Raw genomic sequence first — 20,994 nt, 5'->3', positions numbered from 1 at the left:
AACTAAACATAAATCGCACGGTGCCACCGGAGGGACAAACGGCGGTTGCAGGCGGAGAACCCCCTGTAGAAATGTTCTAACATCCAGCAGGGAAGCAATTCTGCACTGGAACCACACTGACAATGCACAAACCTGAACTCTCAAGGTAGCCAGGCGTAGACCTAAGTCTAATCAAGCCTGAAGAAAAACAAGCTCTCGGGAGACCCTGAAAACCTTAGGGTCATACTTTCTGTGGGAACACAAAAGAAAAAATGAATGCCAAATCCTGTGATAGATGCGGGAAGCAGGCCTTCTTGCCATCAGCATTGTCTGCATCACAGAGGTAGAAAAATGTTTGGCCTTTAAGATGGAAGCCTCAAGAGCCATGCCATCAAAGCCAGCAGAGGTGAACCCGGATATAGGCAGGGACCCTGCACTAGCAAATCCGGTCGTAGAGGCAGTGGACGTGAACTGTCTTTGGGTAGACATGTCAGATCGGTGAACCACTGTCTCTTCGGCCAGGCAGGACTAATGTATTATCCTGCCACACTCCTGCTTCAACTTTCTGACGACCCTTGGGAAGTTGGAGATTGGAGGAAATAGGTATGCCAACATGAAGTCCCACCTCACCGCATGCAAGGGGCTGAGGGGTCCCTTGTTCTGGACCTGTACCTGGGGACCTTGTGGTTGTGACGCAACGCCATAAGGTCTTTGTCCGGTAATCCCCACTTGCCCACCAGGAGTTGAAAGGATCCGGATGAAGAGCCGGCGTGTATGTCCTTACGGCTTAGGAAGTCTGCTTCCCAGTTGAATATTGCCAAGATTGTTGGAAGATGGCATTCTGCCCAAAGCAGAGTGTTCGCTGCTTCCTTCATGGCTGCCGGACTTCGTGCGTCTCCCTGAAGGTTGATATAGGCCACTGTGGTCACGTTTTTGGACTGAATCTGGACAGGCCAGCCGTGAAGGAGGTCCTGCGCCAGAATCAAAGCTCCTAAATATATATATCGGTAGGTGACCTTCCTGGGCCATCCGACTTTCCATGAAAGGTGTGATGACCTGTCACTGCTCCCCATCCTCGCAGAATTGCATCCGTGGTGAAGAGTACCCAATCAGGGATCCATAACAGGCGACCCTTGTTTAAATAAGTCATTTACAGCCACCCTGCGAGGGAGAGCCGAACCTCTGATGAGATGCGGATCCTTTGAGACTTTATCAGCTGATACTGAGCATCTGCATGAGACAGAATCCATCATTGCAGGGAACTGGAATGGAACAGGGCATAAGCCACCATGTCAAAGGTGGATGCCATGGACCCCAGTACCTGCATTGCTAAGTAATTGACACTCTCTGATAGCAGAGCAGTCTCCGCACCCGTAATTATAGGGCAGCAATCTTGGCCACTTGCAGGAGAATCCTCTGCTCCAGGGAATCCAGCCCCCAAACGTACCATTGGGTGAGTTGGAGAAAAAAAAAAATGTGGTAAATCAAAGAAAGCAAAAAGCCTTGGACTGCCAAAGCAATCCCGCTGTTATAACTGGTGCGTCTGGACTTGCCGAGTACCAAACAAAAAAACTGAATGCCTGTGGCTGGGGGCGGGGTATATAGGGAGGAGGCCCTATGCATGCTGGGAGTTTGAAAGCTGTAGCTGTTTGGTGCAATGGATTACTCCAACTACATACCCCAAGGTAGTTCCTGTGGACCCTATGGACCCTGAAGAAGAAATGGGGAGGCTGATGAGTAAGCACTAAATAGTTAATTATTGGAGCTGAAACTCCCCCTTACTTAAACACTCCTTCCTCATCTACCTATTCAGTTATCTTATTAACAAAGCCAAAGGAAACGCAACATAGAGAAACAAGATAAAACTCAAACAATGTGCCAGAGGCACAAGCAAGGTAATACACAACCAGGGAGGGAACACCATGTTCCCCAGATAGACTCAGGAATTGATCATAGGGTAAAAATATCATCTTCATTCCCCTCTGGGGAACACAGACGATGGGATTTGCCAAAACAAGCATCAAGATAGAGGGAGCACGCACAGACTGGGCCTTGCGAAAAAACATAGAAGTAAAACTTGCAAATGTGCCCATATCTGATAAAACTTAGTAAAGGTGTGTGCACAGGACCAAGTCACCGCTCTGTCGCAACATCAAGGAAGCACTCATGGCCCGAGTAGAAAGTTCCCGGATATGGACAGGAACCTGCTCATCAAAAGCAACTTAGACCGGCTATACGGTAGAGGTGATCCAGTGAGCCAAGGATTGTTTGGACACAGGATAGCCATGCCAGTGGGCAGTATAGTGAGAGTCTGACTTCCAAACCACCACGGATCGATTAAACATAAATCCGTAACTCCCTCACAACATCCAAGAAGCAGAGCGGGCTAGCAGAATTAGAAGCACTAAAAACTGGATCCAATCTTTTCATTCAGATTGAAAGACGGCCTAGGACGGAGCGAAAAACCAGGAAAGGAGAACACACCCACTACAAAATCTGTCGGAATGCTACCGTCCTAGTAATGCACCTCAGGAGGAACTGCCAAAGCCCCCATGAGGGCCACTGATGTCCCAGGAAGGGATGGGTAAAACAAGAGACCCCCACCTGCGGCACACTCTGCAGCAAGGCAGAACGTCCAAAATAACAGAGATAAGGCAGAAACACGACCTGACAACCGGATACTCAAGAGTCAATCCGTCTCTCAACCAGGAAAGAAGCGACAGTGGAAGCATGCTGGGATGCCATAGCAAACAGTAAACTACAAGCGTAGACCCCACAGAATAGTCGAGTGACTGAAACTAAAGACACACAAGAGTAGACTAAAATAAAGACACACAAGAGTAGACTAAACTAAAGACACACAAAAGTAGACCAAACTAAAGACACACAAAAGTAGACCAAACTAAAGACACACAAGAGTAGAGCCACATGAAAGGAAACTCCCCTGTAAAACACTAGAAAATATGTATATGTCTGCGCGTGTACCTACGGAATAAGATTGAAATACCGGCGGCTGCACAAATCCCGATAGTGAAAAGCCAAAAGTATGAGATCCCAACGGGCGGTGGTAAGTACGCTTACCCTTCTCTCTCCCCCCCAACCCTCCTTTAGGGGTGCCTAACTCTACCCCCTTAGTGGTGCCTAACGCCAGGGCCGGCTCTAGGGGTGTTCAACCAGTGCGGTCGCACAGGGGCATCACCTGTAGAGGGGCGGCACCCCTCCCCAGCATCCCGATTTCAGCGGGACAGTGCTGTTCCACTCGCGGGCCACTTCGTGGTCAAATCGGGAAGTTGGGGACCCCCACCGCCGCAGCTGTGCGGCGGTGCCGGACCCCCGGAGTGTGAATTGGATGCCGCGCACATGCGCGTGGCAACCATTCACTGACGGGAGAGGGCTGGGGGAAGCCCAGCCAATGACGGCGTGCTGGGCTTTACCCCCAGCCTGACATTATTTGGAGGCGTGCCATGCGGGCACGCCTCCAAATAAAGTCACACAGGGGCATGGCCTATGGTAATTAGGCCACACCCCCAAATTCGGATGTTAGGGTGCCTTCTCAAGGGCCGCCACAGGGTGCTCCGAACTGTGGAGCCGGCCCTGCCTAACGCTAACCTTTCCTCCTAGTGCCTAACCCTAACCTCCCCCCATTGGTGCCTACACCTATCCCCCCCCTCCCCACACCCTAAACCTACTGGGGGCGTGCCTACCCCTAACCTCACCCTAGATGCGCCTGACCCTAACCCCCCCTTCCCCTAGCTTAACCTTCCCCAGGGGGTGCCTAACCCCAAGCTCCCCCCCCCCGGTGGTCCTTAACCCTAACTCCCCCATCCTCGGGCTAAGTGTTATACTTACCCGGCAGACGATGATCGGGATGGCGGGGCCAGTCTTCCGGCATCGGGATTAAGATAAACATCAGCATTGCGACGCCTATTTTAAATTTCGTGTCCTACAGGAAGTGTCGGGATTTAGACCGGCGGCATTGCGTATGGACAGGAACCTGCTCATCTAAAGCAACATAGACCTGCGTACGCCGGTCTAATAACTACATCCCGTCACTACAAATAAAAATATACACACTCCAGAGCTGTTACTCAATGTATTGCTACAATGTAAAACATTTAATAGAAGTCTTGCCATTCAGTATAATTGTAACATTATTTCAAACAGTAGTCAGTGGACACAGGATATAGAGTAAATTGAATTTATATCAACCTCATAATCCCAGGAGATCTGCAGGAATTCCTGACTCTGTAAATGCACTATGTGACATACTTGAGCCTCTCGAGGTAATTGCTCCTGTATAATGATATTTAATTAGTACTTGATACAGTGTTCACTCTAGCACCCTGCACCACTTAAAACCTGTGCAGTTCCTCTTTCCTGCCTGGGGTGTCGCTCTCTGCTCTGGTACTTATAGCACACACACTGCTTAACCTCTGCAGTTTGTTGCATCAGCTGAGTGTACTAGAAGCACCAAAGCAGAGAGCGACACCCCTGGCAGATACAGGGTGCTAAAGACTACGGATACATTCTCCAAACTGGATACACTCCAGTAGGGCCGGCTCTAGGGGTGTTCGACCAGTGGGGTCACACAGGGGCGCCACCCATAGAGGGCGCACCCCTCCCCATCATCCTGATTTCAACGGGACAGTTCTGTCCCGCTGTTCCACCCATGGGCCGAAATGGCCAACGGGTGGTCAAATCGGGAGTTTGGGGACCCCCACCGCCGCAGCTGTGCGGCGGTGCCGGACCCCCGGAGTGTGAATGGATGCCGCGCAGAATCCATTCACTGACGGCAGAGGGCTAGGGGAAGCCCAGCCAGTGACGGAAGGCTGGGCTTTACCCCCAGCCTGACTTTATTTGAAGGCGTGCCATGCGGGTACACCTCCAAATAACGTCATGCAGGGGGTGTGGCCTATGGAAATGAGGTCACGCCCGCAATTTCGGCTACAGGGCGCTATGTACCGGGCCGGCACAGGGTGCTTAGACCCCTGGAGCCGGCCCTGCACTCCAGCATAGACAATTCTAGCTAAAGTATATAACAAACAGGATATGTTCAGTATTCCGACAAAAGGGATGCCTGGCGGTCAGAATGCCGATGTTGGAATCCCAGCGCGGAATCCCGGCGGGGTTAGGGGAAAGATTAGGCACTAAGGGGGGAGGGTTAGGTTAAGAGTGCGAGGAGGGGGAGGTTAGGTTTAGGCACCAGGAACAGAAGGATAGGGGTAGGGACGAAGGGGGGAGGGTTAGGTTTAGGGTGCAGGGAGGAGGTTAGGTTTAGGCACCAGGAAAAGAAGAATAGGGGTAGGGTTATTGAAGGGGGGAGGGTTAGGTTTAGGGTGCAGGGAGGAGGTTAGGTTTAGGCACCAGGAAAAGGATAGGGTTAGGGAAGGGGGGAGGGTTAGGTTTAGGGTGCAGGGAGGAGGTTAGGTTTAGGCACCAGGAAAAGAAGGATAGGGGTAGGGTTAGGGACTAAAGGGGGAGGGTTAGGTTTAGGGTGCAGGGAGGAGGAGGTTAGGTTTAGGCACCAGGAACAGAAGGATATTGGTAGGGTTAGGGACTAAGGGGGGAGGGTTAGGTTTACGGAGCGGGAAGGAGGAGGTTAGGTTTAGGCACCAGGAAAAGAGGGTTAGGATACTGACCGACAGGTATCAGTACCCAAACCGTATCTAGGAGTGTAAATATAGTCACCTGTGTGTCTATGATTTTGAAGGTGTCTACATCTCTATGTAATAAGTCTTTATCTACATCTCTGTGTATTGTATATAGGTCGCCATTGTATATACATCTATAGAGCTGTCGATGACCCTATAGATGAGGTGAGCCAGCAAGCTTTGGTGTCACTCTCAACATTCTGTACAGGCATATCTATGTGTGTGCTCCTCTCACCCAGTCACACAGCTACGCACCCGGCTCTCATCTGTGATGTGCTGCCTGTTGCCTGGGTGTTGTGTTGAGAGTGACCCCAAAACTTACTGGCTCACCTCATGCGTTCCAGCCGGGCTCCGCCCCCTATCGCCGATACCTACGTTCCAGCCGGGCCCCGCCTCTCTTTCCGTCCCATGCCATGATTGAGGTCCCAGCTTTTGTGCGTTCCACCGAGCCCCGCCCACTGAGTTCGACAAACAAGGGAGCGTCTGTCTATTGGCTGACGGCAACTTAGAACCCGGCGGCCGTGGAGTGGGCGGAGCCAGTAACCAGAGAGGGGGGGGGGAGGAGGAGGAGGAGGAGGAGGACATTCCTCACATGGCTATAAGTGTGCGGCGGCAGAGGCAGCAGCAGGTAATGTGCCCTTTGTCATCGGCTTCTATCACACTTATACTGTACTACACATCCCAGCATGCCTTGCCGCAGTCTTGCTGTCAGGTCATGCTAACACTGTGCCGGAGCATGCCGGGATGTGTAGTTCCGCAGCAGCTGGAGGGGGCCACAGGCTGCTTAGCCCTTGCTGTATATGGTGGGTTGCAGCCATGTCAGGCAGTAAGTGCCTACTGTGTCCTTATACAGCCAGTTCAGGGGGCTCAGTCCCTACAGCCGGTCCGTGGTGAGCACCAGGCATCTCACTGCTCCCCATCTGTGTTATACAGCAGGAAAAAATGCAGCACAGGAGCAGTGACCCCCCCTTATCCTTCCTCTGCGCGTTGCCTTATGAGTATGGAATTGATAGGGTATAATAGGGGCGGGGATCAGAAACCGATGGTTGGCTGCCACCGATGTTCCCCGATCCCATGGAAACTGTGTGGTTTTTTTCCATTTGATGCCTGGGTTTGTGATGGTCGCCACCATCATTTGCTTGTTCACGATGGCTCATGCCGTCCGTACAGCTGAGGACACACGGCTCCACTGCAGTAACTGCACATGCGCTCAGTAACCATCGATGGTTAAACCATCAGCCACTGTCCTTGCGATGGCAATCTCTAGCTTGTGAGCAGCATGTGGGGAGGTCTGGTGCCCATGTGGGGGTAAATTGAAAGGAAGGTAGAAAGAGTATTACCAGGGGCTGTCTAGGTGATGACTGTATCACTGTGTGTGTCAGGAGGACTGAGCGGGACCCAGAGCCCCTTCATGGTGCCTCCACCTCACTCACTGATATATGAGAGACACAATGACCAGAAGATCCTGGAACTCACCAACAAGATCATTCAGCTGCTGACTGGAGAGGTGACTGCTGGGAATGGGACATTATACAGTAACACCAGGGGATGTGTCTGGGTGATGACTGGAGAGGTGACTGCTGGGAATGGGACATTATACAGTAACACCAGGGGATGTGTCTGGGCGATGACTGGAGAGGTGACTGCTGGGAATGGGACATTATACAGTAACACCAGGGGATGTGTCTGGGCGATGACTGGAGAGGTGACTGCTGGGAATGGGACATTATACAGTAACACCAGGGGATGTGTCTGGGCGATGACTGGAGAGGTGACTGCTGGGAATGAGACATTATACAGTAACACCAGGGGATGTGTCTGGGTCAGGACCGGCCCGACCTATACGCGGGGTACGCGGCCGCGTAGAGCGCCAGCCTGAGGAAGGTACCGCGGCAGTCACGAACAGTGAGTCACCCGCAGGCTCCGAGACTCCTCTGAGCTGCGATCATAGGCAGGGCCATCGGGACTGGTGTCACGGGCCCGGACATAGAAGGGGTCCTGCCACCGGCTCCTGGCTCTGTTAGTTCTGTGCACACCCCGTCCACTCCGCTCGCAGGGACACTTCCTCCACTCACCCCTGCATGACGTCCCTGGGAGATGCATGTGCGCGCGAGAAGAGGAGTGGGAGCCAGGCTGCGTTGGAGAAATACCTGCTCCCTGAGGGAATGCACTTCCTGATACACTTCTACAAAGCATAGGGACCCGCTCAGTGTATGATGATGTAGCGCCCCTGGTATTCCTGCTGCTGCTGGCATCTTCTACTCGTGGACCTGTGTATGCCCTGCACTAGAAGTGGTTATTACATTACTGAAAAGGTATGCAGCAATGGTGTTACTAGTGCCTCTGTACACTGTATATTACAGTAAAGACTGGGCAGTTATGTTAATGGTGCCTCTATACATCATTATATGCTGTCTTTGGGTGCTGGCTGGAGAGACAATTTTTTTGTGTGTAGGGATATGGTAGGGGCCCTGCCTATTATATCTGTCCAGGGCCCCGTCACTTTTGATGGCAGCCCTGATCATAGGAAGTGAGGTGCGCCTGCTGCCATAGATTGTAGCGTGAGGGCAGCCGGTGAGTGCGTTGGGGGATTGGGTGTGTTTTTGGCATCTGCTGGGTGGAGGTGCAAGCCGGTGCTTTGGGCCAGCGACAGACGGGAGGGGTGATATAGTGCACACACTCTGGATCTTTGGTCACTGATTATTGCATGACTGATGCAAATTTAAATCACAGCAGACTGGGCTTTAAATGCTGGGGTAAAGGCCAGGTTATACCACACAGTAATGGGCCCCCTTGCCCATTATAATATAATGGATAAGGCAGATTACTGTGTGGCATAATGTATAAGGGGCACTACTACTGCATGACCTAATGTGTTAGAAGGGGCACTACTACTTATGAAGATGGGGCGTGTCCTTTTTTTTCGCCGTAGCATAAGTACGACCTTAACTTTTCCATACCTCCAATTCAAAATTCCCACTTTGACCACTTTATATGAACATGCTTTAAGTATGTGTATGGCTTTTCCCACAAGACCACTCCCCCTTATCTTTTTCGGCCGCATGCCTTCGGTGCGCGCAACAGTACCCCTGGGGGCGCCGAAAAAATATTTGCTTACCTAAATTTTGGTCTCGGGCCGGCTCTGGTCTGGGTGATGACTGTATCATTGTGTTTGTCAGGTTCCTATAAGGTGTGAGGACGTCACTGTGTATTTCTCCATGCAGGAGTGGGAGTATATAGAAGGACACAGGGGTCTGTACAAGGACGTGATGATGGAGAATCACCGGCCCCTCACATCACTGGGTAAGAGAAGACTGTCACTTACTGTAATGGAGAGAGCAGCTATGGGGTCACCTATATACACATCATCTGATAATCACATATATACAGTGTAATCAGTCACTGTGTGTCTCCTACAGATGGAGCCAGTAACAGGAATACCCCAGAGAGATGTCCCCGTCCTCTTTATTCCCAGGATGATACAGAGGAGAATCACAGTGTCCCACAGGAGGATCAGGTAGGTGGGATTTAGGGTCTCATAAAATCCCAAAGTAATTTGAGCTGTAGAGAAACTGTGCTTGATGTATATATTTGTGCTTATTCTCAATTAAATAATCTGATATTTATTAAGTGTTATTTTATTGTTTTATGAATTATTTAGGATAAACACATTATTAATATTAAAATAGAAGATATACAGGAAGAGGAGACGTATGTGAGTGGTGGTCAGCAGTGTAAGGAGGAGGAAATTCCTACAGCTATCAGCACAGGTGAGTAATAATCACTAAGTACAGAACAGTCACATATTCTCCTTGTTCTGTCACTACAGCAATCTCTTATCCTTCACCCTCCTCTGTCACTACAGCAATCTCTTATCCTACACCCTCCTCTGTCACTACAGCCATCTCTTATCCTACACCCTCCTCTGTCACTGCAGCCATCTCTAATCCTACACCCTCCTCTGTCACTGCAGCCATCTCTTATCCTACACCCTCCTCTGTCACTACAGCACTCTCTTATCCTACACCCTCCTCTGTCACTACAGCACTCTCTTATCCTACACCCTCCTCTGTCACTACAGCACTCTCTTATCCTACACCCTCCTCTGTCACTACAGCACTCTCTTATCCTACACCCTCCTCTGTCACTACAGCCATCTCTTATCCTACACCCTCCTCTGTCACTACGGTACTTTCTTATCCTACACCCTCCTCTGTCACTACAGCCATCTCTTATCCTACACCCTCCTCTGCCACTACGGTACTCTCTTATCCTACACTCTCCTCTGCCACTACAGCAATCTCTTATCCTACACCCTCCTCTGTCACTACGGTACTCTCTTATCCTACACCCTCCTCTGTCACTACAGCAATCTCTTATCCTACACCCTCCTCTGCCACTACGGTACTCTCTTATCCTACACCCTCCTCTGTCACTACAGCAATCTCTTATCCTACACCCTCCTCTGTCACTACGGTACTCTCTTATCCTACACCCTCCTCTGTCACTACAGCCATCTCTTATCCTACACCCTCCTCTGTCACTACAGCCATCTCTTATCCTACACCCTCCTCTGTCACTACAGCCATCTCTTATCCTATACCCTCCTCTGTCAATACAGACTAATGAAGATAAGTATCTGCCTAGTGGAGGAGTCAGGAGCCATCAGCCCCTATTATATTCCTGCTCTCCCCCTCACAACATGTCACTGTGTTACCAGCCCAGAGATCTGACCAGTCTCCTCCCCACACTCTCTGGTGTATCTCATACATCAGGAGCCATCAGCCCCTATTATACTCCTGCTCTCTTCCTCACAACATGTCACTGTGTGTTATCAGCCCAGAGATCCTCACTCACTCTCTGGTAAATTTCATACATCCGGAGCCATCAGCCCCTATTAACGAATACCTTTATTGTCATTAACACCAAGTGATGTCAACAAAAAAGAACCATGTAAGAACATTACCACATAATAGAACAGGCAGCAGTTACACTTCATTAAAATTCAAGCAAGAACATTACGACCATTTAACATGCGCACAGCAGTAGGGAAAAAACTATTATGCAACCGTTTTGTGCGCGAACGCATAGTTCCAAAACACCTATTTGACGGAAACCATTTGAAGATCGCATGGTTCGGATGGCTGGAATCTACCAAAATAGATTTCGAATTCTTTCAGGACAAAGATCTCCTGAGTACATGGTAACATAACACAAATTACTTTACCAACCGTCCTAACCACCTGATCCAGAGTCTTAAGTTCTGCAACGGTACAGTTCCCAATCCCGTTGGTCAGATCACTCTCCACAATGCTGCAATAAAAATTGAACAAGGTCCCTTTGCTCACGCAGATCAATTTTAACCGTCTTAAGAAAAAAAAAAAAGAGAGAAGTTGTTGCACCATTTTAACTAAAAAAGCGGAGTTCACAGACCAAGTTAAAGTATTCGAAAATAAAAACTCCCAGAAATGTAAAAGATACCACCTGCTCAATGGTCAACCCATCAAAACAGGCAGGTACCTTATTCCACTTCCTGAAATCTATAGCCATCTCTTTAGTTTTGGATGTGTTCAAAAGGAAGCAGTTCACCTTGGTCCACTCCAACAATATATATTGCCACCTCTGTATGCGCACTCATCCTCGTTGCTTATTAAGCCAACAATAGTGGTGGTTTCTACTTCAGGGTCCATAGGGGGTCCACAGGGTTGACCTTGGGGTATAGCTGGATCTGGATCCACGGGCACCACGCAGTTAAAGCTTTGCTGCTCCCAGGATGCACTTGGGTCCGTCCTCCTCTATACCCCGCCCCGGCCACAGGCACCTCAGTTTTAGTTGGTGCCCGGCCGGAGTCGGGTCACCCTGTCGCAGTGGGGCTGCAGGAGCAGCCCCTAAGCTTTATTTTAAAAGAGAAATTTTTTATTTTTTTCTTCTTTTTTTACACTTTTAGAGCGGCAGCATCAGACTATCCTTTAGGACGTCCACGCTGCCGCTCCTTCTCCCCGCTGGCGCCGCGACGCCAGTACAGCTCTGGGGATCGCGGCGGGACCCCAGAGCCTGTACTAGCCGGGCTCTGGGGACTCCCTTGACTGCTGCCGGACGCGACGGGGATCAGGTAAGCCGCGGGTCGCCGCGTGCGGCGGCCCGCGGATACTTCAATGCAGTCAGGAGCCTCCGGTCTCTGGGGACAGACCGGAGGCGCTAGCGGCGGCGGCGGGCTCCCCCTCAATTGAGGAATACCCCGCGTGTCCGCTAGACCACCAGGGTATCAGGCTGGTAGCGGGACCGGCAACCCGGGGGTTAATTGCTAGCCAGGGGAGGCAGCCTTCCCTGTCTAGCGGCTCCTCCCCTCAGCTCAGCGCGCCTTTCAACAAGCAGTCTGGCGTCGCTGAGCTGCTCTTATCTTACGGCCACTCCTCCTCTGAGGTCTCCGGCGGCCATCTTTACTGGCACATCGCAGACTCCCAGGCGGTATCAAGTGGACCGGTCCCCCTGTGTACCTCTCCCCTGCTAAAGGACAGTGTACACAGCGCTATAGCCCTCCCAGACACTGAATCTGGGCGGTTGATTGTAGCGGAAGGTGCAGTGAGTATAACTTTTCTGCATTGTATGTGACTATTGCTAGTGCTGCCTGTCTGTGACTTATTCTCCTTACTGTCAGCTTATAACTATCCCTTTCCTTCTCCTACGGCCCGGCAGGTGTGTGGGGGAAGGGCGTTTTTCTGAGACCCTCACATATATAAAACACGTATTTGTGGGGTCAGTCACATACTGTTGCGTGCTACACAGTACCATATCTGGGCTGTTGTGTCGCATACTGGTGAGTGCGCGGGTGTTAAAACCGTAATTCCTCTGGTGATACCTATTTCTTGTGTATTTACGGTATCATGTCGGATGAGGAGACTGAGCGCTCTGTGGCTCCTGTGCTATTTTCCTGCAGACGCTGTGCTGCTGGAGTTGATGGGGAGGACTTATCTCAGGATGGTCTGTGCGGGCGGTGCCAGCTGGTACCGGGCCCCTCCAACCCCCCTGTATCACAGGACCCTCCTTGGGCGATGTTTTCACAGGTGCTGGCGTCTATTGCGGACCGGTTATCGGTCCCATCAGCGGTCCCTTCTAGGGCGTTACCGCAGCCCACCATCCCCCATTCCCCGAGGGTTCCACAAATGTTGCGGTCTTCCCCCGGGGCCCAGACTGTGGGTCCTTACTCGGGACTGCCTGTGTATGTGCAGTCTTCCCCAGGGACGTGTCAGTCTGTAGTGCCTTTGCAGAGTGTTGCTCCGACGGCTCCTCCGCCTTGGGTGGATGTTCTATCCAGCTCCGTACAGAGTCTGGCGGCTTCATCCTCGGCGTTTCAGTCTATGTTGCAAGGTGATGTGCCACCAAGGGTGCCTAAACGTCCGGTTGTGAGTTCACTAGCTGCGCAGTTGTCGGACTCGGAAGTGTCCTCAGATGATGGAGAAATCCATGAGGACTCTGACTCTGATGTCATGGGGGCAGGAGGTGGAAGCTAAGTCCTCCATTAATGTTCCAGCCTTAGTTAGGGCGGTGCGGGCTATCCTACATGTTGAGGATGATGCGCCGGCTCCTAGGTCGAAGTTTCCTAATTTTAAAAAGGCCAAGGTGACCTCAACTGTGTTCCCCCTGTCTGATCAATTATCGGATCATATGGCGGCGGCCTGGCAATTACCTAGTAAGAGGTTCCATCCACAGAAGAGGTTGGCGGCGAACTATCCTTTTCCTGAAGCTCATTGCAGGAAATGGGAAACTCCGCCGGCGGTGGATTCCCACGTTACCCGCTTGATCAAAAGCGCGACGTTGCCATTGCCGTCTATCTCCTCTTTGAAGGATCCCACGGACAGGAAGGTGGAGACTTGTTTAAAGTCCATTTATTCTCTTTCCGGGGCGGTGGCTCGCCCATCCATGGCTATCTCCTGGGTGGCTAAAGCCATTGAGGCATGGGCCAATGCCTTGGAGGATACCTTTCCTGATGAGGCTCCGGATATCCAGAGAGCGTTAGTGGGACAGATGCGGGATGCAGCTTCCTATATTGGGGAAGCGTCTTTGGATGCCAGCCTGCTCACTTCTAGGGTGTCGGCTGCAGCGGTATCTGCTCGGCGCTCCCTGTGGCTGAGGTCCTGGAGGGCTGATGCAGATTCAAAAAAGGGTCTGGAGGCCTTGCCTTTTAATGGTGATTTACTATTTGGTCCGGATTTGGACAGAATAGTGGATACTTTGGCTAAGTCCAAGTCGGCTTTTCTCCCTTCGGCCTCTGCGCCGGCTAAAGTGAGGAGCTCTGCCTTTCGGTCCTTTCGGGTTCTGGGTAAGGCCAAGGGCCAGTCCTTCCCGAGACATTCGGCGACCAAGGCCGCACCCAAGCCCAAGAAGCAGGCATGGAGTGCTCGGCGCCCTTCTTCCAAGCAGGAGGATAAGCCTGCTGCCTGATGGGACGGGCCTCTCTCTGGGGGACCCCAGAGTGGGAGGCCGACTTCTCCAATTCGCCCAGTGTTGGCACAATACCACCACGGATGCCTGGGTTCGAGAAGTAGTCTCTCAGGGGTACGCCCTGTCTTTTCGGTTCAGGCCGCCCCACCAGTTTTTCTGTACGAGTCCTTCTCTGGACAAGACCAAAGCTGGTCAGATTCAGGTAGCTATAGAATCCTTGCTACAAGCAGGGGTCATTGTTCCCGTTCCGCAGTCTCAGCGCGGGACGGGGTACTATTCTACTCTGTTTCTGGTACAGAAACCCAATGGTTCTCATCGCCCTATCCTGAATTTGAAGTCTCTGAACAGATACCTCAGAGTTCCCAGGTTCAGGATGGAAACGTTACGTTCCATCATTCTGGCGATGGAACCCGGGGATTATATGGTCTCCCTTGATATCCAGGACGCCTATCTCCATGTGCCCATAGCACCGGCACATCAGCGGTATCTGAGGTTTGCTATCCTGAACCATCACTACCAATTTCGGGCGTTGCCTTTTGGCCTTTCCACGGCTCCGAGGGTGTTCACCAAGGTGATGGCGGTTATGGCTGCCCACCTTCGGGGTCAGGGTCTACGTCTGTTGCCGTACCTGGACGATCTTCTGCTGCTGGCGAGCTCCCCGGAGGTGCTTCTTCGACATCTCCACCTGACCATTGCTTGTCTTCAAGCACACGGGTGGTTGATAAACTGGAAGAAGTCCTCCCTGATTCCATCACAGCGGATGGTTCATTTGGGAGCCCTGCTGGATTCTCGTCAGCAGCGGATTTTCCTGACTCCAGAGAAGGTCTCCTCCCTGCAGCTGCGGATACACAGTTGCCTGAGCAGTTGCCGCCTGTCGGTCCATTCAGCTATGAGAGTTCTGGGGTCCATGGTGTCGACATTCGACATGGTGGAATTTGCCCAGTTCCATTCCCGGCCCCTGCAGGGGCTGATTCTATCGGAATGGAACGGGTTACCTCACCGGATCCGCTCTCAGATGCTGGTGTTGTCCGCGGAGGTTCGGCAGTCTTTGGCTTGGTGGCTTCAGACGGTGCATCTGGTCGAGGGGCGCCCCTTTTGGATCCCGGACTGGGTCCTGCTCACGACGGATGCCAGTCTTCGGGGTTGGGGGGCAGTGACCGGCTCATTATCGCTTCAGGGTCGTTGGTCCGCGGAAGAAGCACTTCTCCCCATCAACATCCTGGAACTGCGGGCTGTGTACAGGGCCCTGCAGTCGTCCGGCCCCGCTCTTCACGGAAGGGCGGTTCAGGTGCAGTCCGACAACGCCACCACGGTGGCGTACATCAATCACCAAGGGGGAACTCGCAGTCGGGCAGCAATGTCGGAGGTGTCTCGCATTCTTGCTTGGGCGGAGTGTCACGTTCCAGCGATCTCGGCAGTCTTCATTCCCGGAGTCCTCAATTGGGAGGCGGACTTCCTCAGCCGTCACGATGTGCATCCCGGGGAATGGTCGCTTCACCCAGAGGTGTTTCAGCTACTCGTGGACAGGTGGGGGCTGCCGGAGCTGGACTTGATGGCCTCCCGTCACAATCACAAGTTGCCCGTTTACGGGTCAAGGACAAGAGACGCAGGCGCCTGTCTGGTAGACGCTCTGTCGGTGAAATGGACGTTTCACCTGGCGTATCTGTTTCCTCCGATATCCTTACTTCCTCGGGTTCTGCGGAAATTCAAGCAGGACGGCGGCACGCTCGTGCTGGTGGCTCCGGCGTGGCCCAGACGTCCTTGGTACTCCGATCTGAGGTGCCTCTCCATCGACGCTCCGTACCTTCTTCCTCAGCGTCGGGACCTGTTGTCTCAGGGGCCCTGCCTTTACCCGGATCTGGGTCGGCTGTCTTTGACGGCGTGGCTCTTGAGACAGCCGTCTTGAGGTCTAGGGGTTTCTCCAGTTCAGTGATTGGTACCATGCTTAGGGCACGCAAGCCTGCCTCCGCGCGGATTTACCACAGGGTGTGGCGCACTTATTTTCAATGGTGTGAATCCAGAAACTATGATCCGCAGGTGTTCCGGGTTTCCAGAATCTTGGAATTTCTTCAATCGGGTTTGGACCTCGGCTTACGCCTGGCCTCTCTGAAGGTTCATGTGTCTGCTTTGTCCGTGTGGTTTCAGCGACGGATTGCTACACTGCCAGATGTTTACACCTTTTTCCAAGGTGTTCTCAGGATCCAGCCTCCCTTCGTGCCTCCGGTGGCTCCGTGGGACTTGACGGTGGTACTGAGGGTCTTGCAGGGTCCTCCTTTTGAGCCGCTTGAGTCGGTGGAGCTCAAGTGGCTGACGTTTAAGACCATTTTTCTCCTGGCAATTGCTTCGGCCAGGAGGGTTTCAGAATTGGGGGCGCTTTCCTGTCGCCCTCCTTTTCTGATTTTTCACCAGGACAGGGCAGTGCTCCGCACGCGTCCTGAGTTTTTGCCCAAAGTGGTTTCAAAGTTCCACATTAATCAGGAACTTGTTGTGCCAGCTTTTCAGTCACCTGATCTTTCGGCTGGTGAGGCTTCCTTGGATGTGGTCCGGGCACTTAGAATCTATGTGGACCGGACTGCTTCGGTTAGGAAGTCGGATTCTTTGTTTGTCCTCTTTGGTTTTCACAAGAGGGGTTGGCCTGCCAACAAGCAAACGTTAGCCCGTTGGCTTCGTTCAGTTATTTGTGAGGCTTATGCGCAGGAGGGTTTACCTGTGCCAGCCTCTGTTAAGGCTCATTCCACTCGTTCTGTGGGTCCCTCTTGGGCTGCTAGACGTGGCGCCTCCGCTGTTCAGCTGTGTAAGGCAGCTACTTGGTCTTCAATTCAGACGTTTTTGAGGTTTTATGCGTTTGACACCTTCGCCTCTCAGGATGCATCCTTTGGGCGCCGGGTACTCCTTTCAGCACAGGAGCGTCCCCGCCCTTAGTTGAACTGCTTTGGGACATCCCCAAGGTCAACCCTGTGGACCCCCTATGGACCCTGAAGTAGAAAACAAGAGATATGGTAAGAACTTACCTTTGTTATCTCTGTTTCTACGAAGTCCATAGGGTCCACAGGGCGCCCGCCCTGACGCACCTGGCTTCAAATGGGCTGTGTGGCTGGTCACCGGTTTTCCGTCTCCCATTTCTGTGAGTATGGTTTCTTGTGTGTTCCAGTCTTCCTTCTCTCTGTTTAGTCTCCTCCTCCGGCCTTAGCTGCTTACCAACTGAGGTGCCTGTGGCCGGGGCGGGGTATAGAGGAGGACGGACCCAAGTGCATCCTGGGAGCAGCAAAGCTTTAACTGCGTGGTGCCCGTGGATCCAGATCCAGCTATACCCCAAGGTCAACCCTGTGGACCCTATGGACTTCGTAGAAACAGAGATAACAAAGGTAAGTTCTTACCATATCTCTTGTTATTTGCAAATTTAACAATCCAGTCGTGGGTGAATAAGTAATTACAGTACTGGGCTGGGATCGCACCCTTGCGGAGCCCCTACATTCAATGCTACCTCCTTTGATACTATTCCCCCCACAACTTAACCAACTGGGGCCTGTCTGATAAAGGGGCGTAAGAGCCACTTACAAGTGAAACTATTTAATCTCAAATAAAATAACTTGGCGATGAGCGAACTGGGAACAATAGTATTAAAAACAAAGCCAAAATCAACTATTAAAATTCTCATGTAAGTATTCCTATCCTATAAATGAGTTTATGCCTGGTGTAAAACAGGACTGCATCATCTGTCGAATAATTTGCCCTATAGGCAAATTGAAAGGGGTCAAACCCCCCTGGGAAATGTGACTTAACATGTTTCAACACCAGAAAAAGCATTTCATCACCAAGGATGTCAGGGCTATCGGTCGATGGTCATTTAGACATTTTTGTGTACCTCTTTGGAGGATGGGAACTATGGTGGTGGCCATAAACCATTTGGGGACCAAACCGTTACACTCTCCACACAACAGTTAATGTAACCAAAGACCATAAAAGTAAGGAGGTCTACATCTATGGACCCATTTACCACAGATTCCTCAATAAGCAAGTCCTAGACTAAATTGCAAATGTTCCACAGCCCCCTCCGCCTAAAACTGAACACATTTACTAATAGGTTTAATACATTTGACTATAGGTACGTAAGTAGGAATCATATATAGTTAAACCTAATCTGATTTTCTTATATGAGCACATATAACTGTCTTGTAACCCATTTTAAAGTTAATTTACACTTGATCCAAAACATTCCCTCCGAGTTGTAACTGCAATATTCTTGTAAAATTTTGGTAGGACCAATTTTAAATGCACTCCATTAAAATCTCCAGCCTTAATAAATGCCCCTTTCACGTAGGCACATTGCAACTCAACCAGGGCATCATATAGTAAGTCCAAAGCACAACCTCCGACTACCTGCGGGGGGAATGTAGTCTCCTGCTCTCCTCCTCACATCATGTCACTGTATTACCAGTTCACAAATCTGACCAGTCTCCTCCCCACACTCTCTGGTGTATCTCATACATCAGGATCCATCAGCCCCTATTATACTCCTGCTCTCCCCCTCACATCATGTCACTGTGTGTTACCAGCCCAGAGATCTGACCAGTCTCCTCCCCACACTCTCTGGTGTATCTCATACATCAGGAGCCATCAGCCCCTATTATACTCCTGCTCTCCCCCCTCACATCATGTTACTGTGTGTTACCAGCCTAGAGATCTGACCAGTCTCCTCCCTACACTCTCTGGTGTATCTCATACATCAGGAGCCATCAGCCACTATTATACTCCTGCTCTCCCCCTCACATCATGTCACTGTGTGTTACCAGCCCAGAGATCTGACCAGTCTTCTCCCCACACTCTCTGGTGTATCTCATACATCAGGAGCCATCAGCCCCTATTATACTCCTGCTCTCCCCCTCACATCATGTCACTGTGTGTTACCAGCCCAGAGATCTGACCAGTCTCCTCCCCACACTCTCTGGTGTATCTCATACATCAGGATCCATACGCCCCTATTATACTCCTGCTCTCCCCCTCACATCATGTCACTGTGTGTTACCAGTCCGACTGTGCGTGCCTCACAGCTGCACATTCCTTATACTGTGCTCTGCTATATGTCCTCATCATTCTACTGTGACCTGTCCCGCTGCTCTCCTTCCCATGTAAGTGCTCGCCTACATCACATCTTACACCTATGGCCGTAGGATTATGTTAACTTAGGTCGACCAAAGTGACCTATAGAGGCTGCTGCACTGTTTTCATTTGCTTCTTATCTGTCCACCTGGAGAACTTCGAGTAATGCTGCTCATGTAGCCCGTCTCCTCTCAATCTATTGGACAATCATCCGATCCATAACCATTACTCCGTGACCATCTTATAGAGTGTACACCCAATTAATCGTGTAAACACAGCTCAGGGCGCATCGTCCCATCAGATGGGAGGTTGCAGAGTACGATATTGTGTACACATAGTAGTGTGTACACACATCAACACAATATATGTTGGACAATTGGTCCTTTGAAGACGTTATCTTGTCGTAACTCTCTGGTAGATAGTGGAGGCAACCCATATATTAGGGAATTGGCATGACCTATTCCTGAGGCACGGAGTCTAATGTGCTGGCGGTATTCACCAGGGACCCTCGCAAGAAGGTATGGACTTGGCTGCATCCGACACACAGGTCACGTCCCTCAGGATAAGTTCCCTTATACAGGTGCTGGAGAACTCTGGATGGAGCGTGGAAGAATTTCAGCATAGTCGACAGGCAGACTCATAACCAATTAGACGACATGGTACCAGGGAGCAGACAAAAAGCGGGTCACAAGGAATAGCTGAGGTCAGAACCAGATATCAAACGCAGTACTAGGGGTCAGGCGAAATCGCAAACAAGCCAAAGGTCAGGAACAGATAACTGGATATGCACTGGAATGCTGAAGTAAGGTAATGGAGCCTATACTCTGGCACTGGAGTGCCCCCAGGAACTTCCTTATATAGCCAGGACTTGAATTTAGCGCCTCCTGTGATGTCACCAGGAGGCGTGTATGGCCCTTTAAGGATCTGGCTTGAGTGGCCGTGCGGCCCTAGGGGAGCTGTAGTTCAATCCAGCAGCCATCAGGGAAGGAGCAGCGCATTCCCTTGACGGCTGTAACAAGTCGCGGAACCGGGTAAGTATTAAGACAGCGGGCGCTCCGGACCTCCTGCCCACTGTCTTCAGCAACACAGCCTGACACCAGTGCTGCTGGACCCGACATGTGGACACCGGGTCCCGGCGCTCTGTGACATTACCCCCTCCTCTAGGGGTGGGCATCGGACACCGCACAAATGGATTGAACTTCCGATGAAGTTGAGGTGCATGAATGTCTGAAGCTTTGATCCAATAACGTTCCTCAGGACCATACCCCTTCCAGTCTACAGAAAATTGGACTATGCCTCGAGATATTCTGTAGTCTAAAATCTGCCTCACCTCGTACTCCTCATGATGATCTACTGGGATAGCTGAAGGAGGCTCTCAGGACTTCGAAAACCTACCTATTCAGGACCAGCGGTTTCAAAAGAGAGATGTGAAAAACATTCGGAACCTTAAGCGTGTCTTGGAGCTTTAAATGATAAGCCACCAGATTTATCACCTGGAGAATCTGAAATGGCCCAATAAATCTGGGAGCAAACTTCATTGTAGGCACCCTCAGACATAGATTTTTGGTTGACAGCCAAACTCTGTCACCAGCACATAGTAAAGGAACCTTCCTCCTCCTTCTGTACGCCACCATCTTGTATCATGAAGATGCTCTGCACAAGTTTTTCTTTACGTAAGTAATATCGACCCAAAGACTGGCAATTCCGGTAACACAGGGTGTAACCCATACTGAATACAGAATGGAGAATGACCCGCGGACTCATGAAACAATTGTTATGAGCGAATTCAGCCCAAGGAAGTAAGGAAACTCAATCATCCTGA

At 51.1% G+C, this 20,994-nt stretch overlaps 1 protein-coding gene across 1 annotated transcript; it reads left to right on the top strand.

The window, feature by feature from the left end:
• The first annotated feature begins 274 nt into the window (after positions 1 to 274).
• Positions 275 to 20,641, top strand: LOC148500768 (uncharacterized). The gene is made up of 7 exons (XM_088451429.1): positions 275 to 477; positions 1,810 to 1,874; positions 7,013 to 7,137; positions 8,810 to 8,933; positions 9,056 to 9,151; positions 9,320 to 9,400; positions 20,535 to 20,641. The coding sequence occupies exons 1-7, from the start codon at positions 275 to 277 to the stop codon at positions 20,639 to 20,641; spliced, it is 801 nt and encodes a 266-aa protein (XP_088307555.1).
• Positions 20,642 to 20,994: the final 353 nt, after the last annotated feature.

The sequence above is a fragment of the Taudactylus pleione genome, unplaced genomic scaffold (genome assembly GCF_031769625.1).
Source record: "Taudactylus pleione unplaced genomic scaffold, aTauple2 ptg000547l, whole genome shotgun sequence".
NCBI classification, from domain to species: domain Eukaryota; kingdom Metazoa; phylum Chordata; class Amphibia; order Anura; family Myobatrachidae; genus Taudactylus; species Taudactylus pleione.
Note: the sequence above shows the minus strand (reverse complement) of the source record. Positions and strands in the feature narration are given on the sequence as shown.

Coding starts and splice junctions, on each gene's coding strand:
- LOC148500768 (XM_088451429.1), top strand. CDS start 275: ATGCGGGAAGCAGGCCTTCTTGCCATCAGCATTGTCTGCATCACAGAG. Junction 7,138..8,809: donor TTCAGCTGCTGACTGGAGAG/GTGACTGCTGGG, acceptor TGTGTTTGTCAG/GTTCCTATAAGGTGTGAGGA. Junction 8,934..9,055: donor CCGGCCCCTCACATCACTGG/GTAAGAGAAGAC, acceptor CTACAGATGGAG/CCAGTAACAGGAATACCCCA.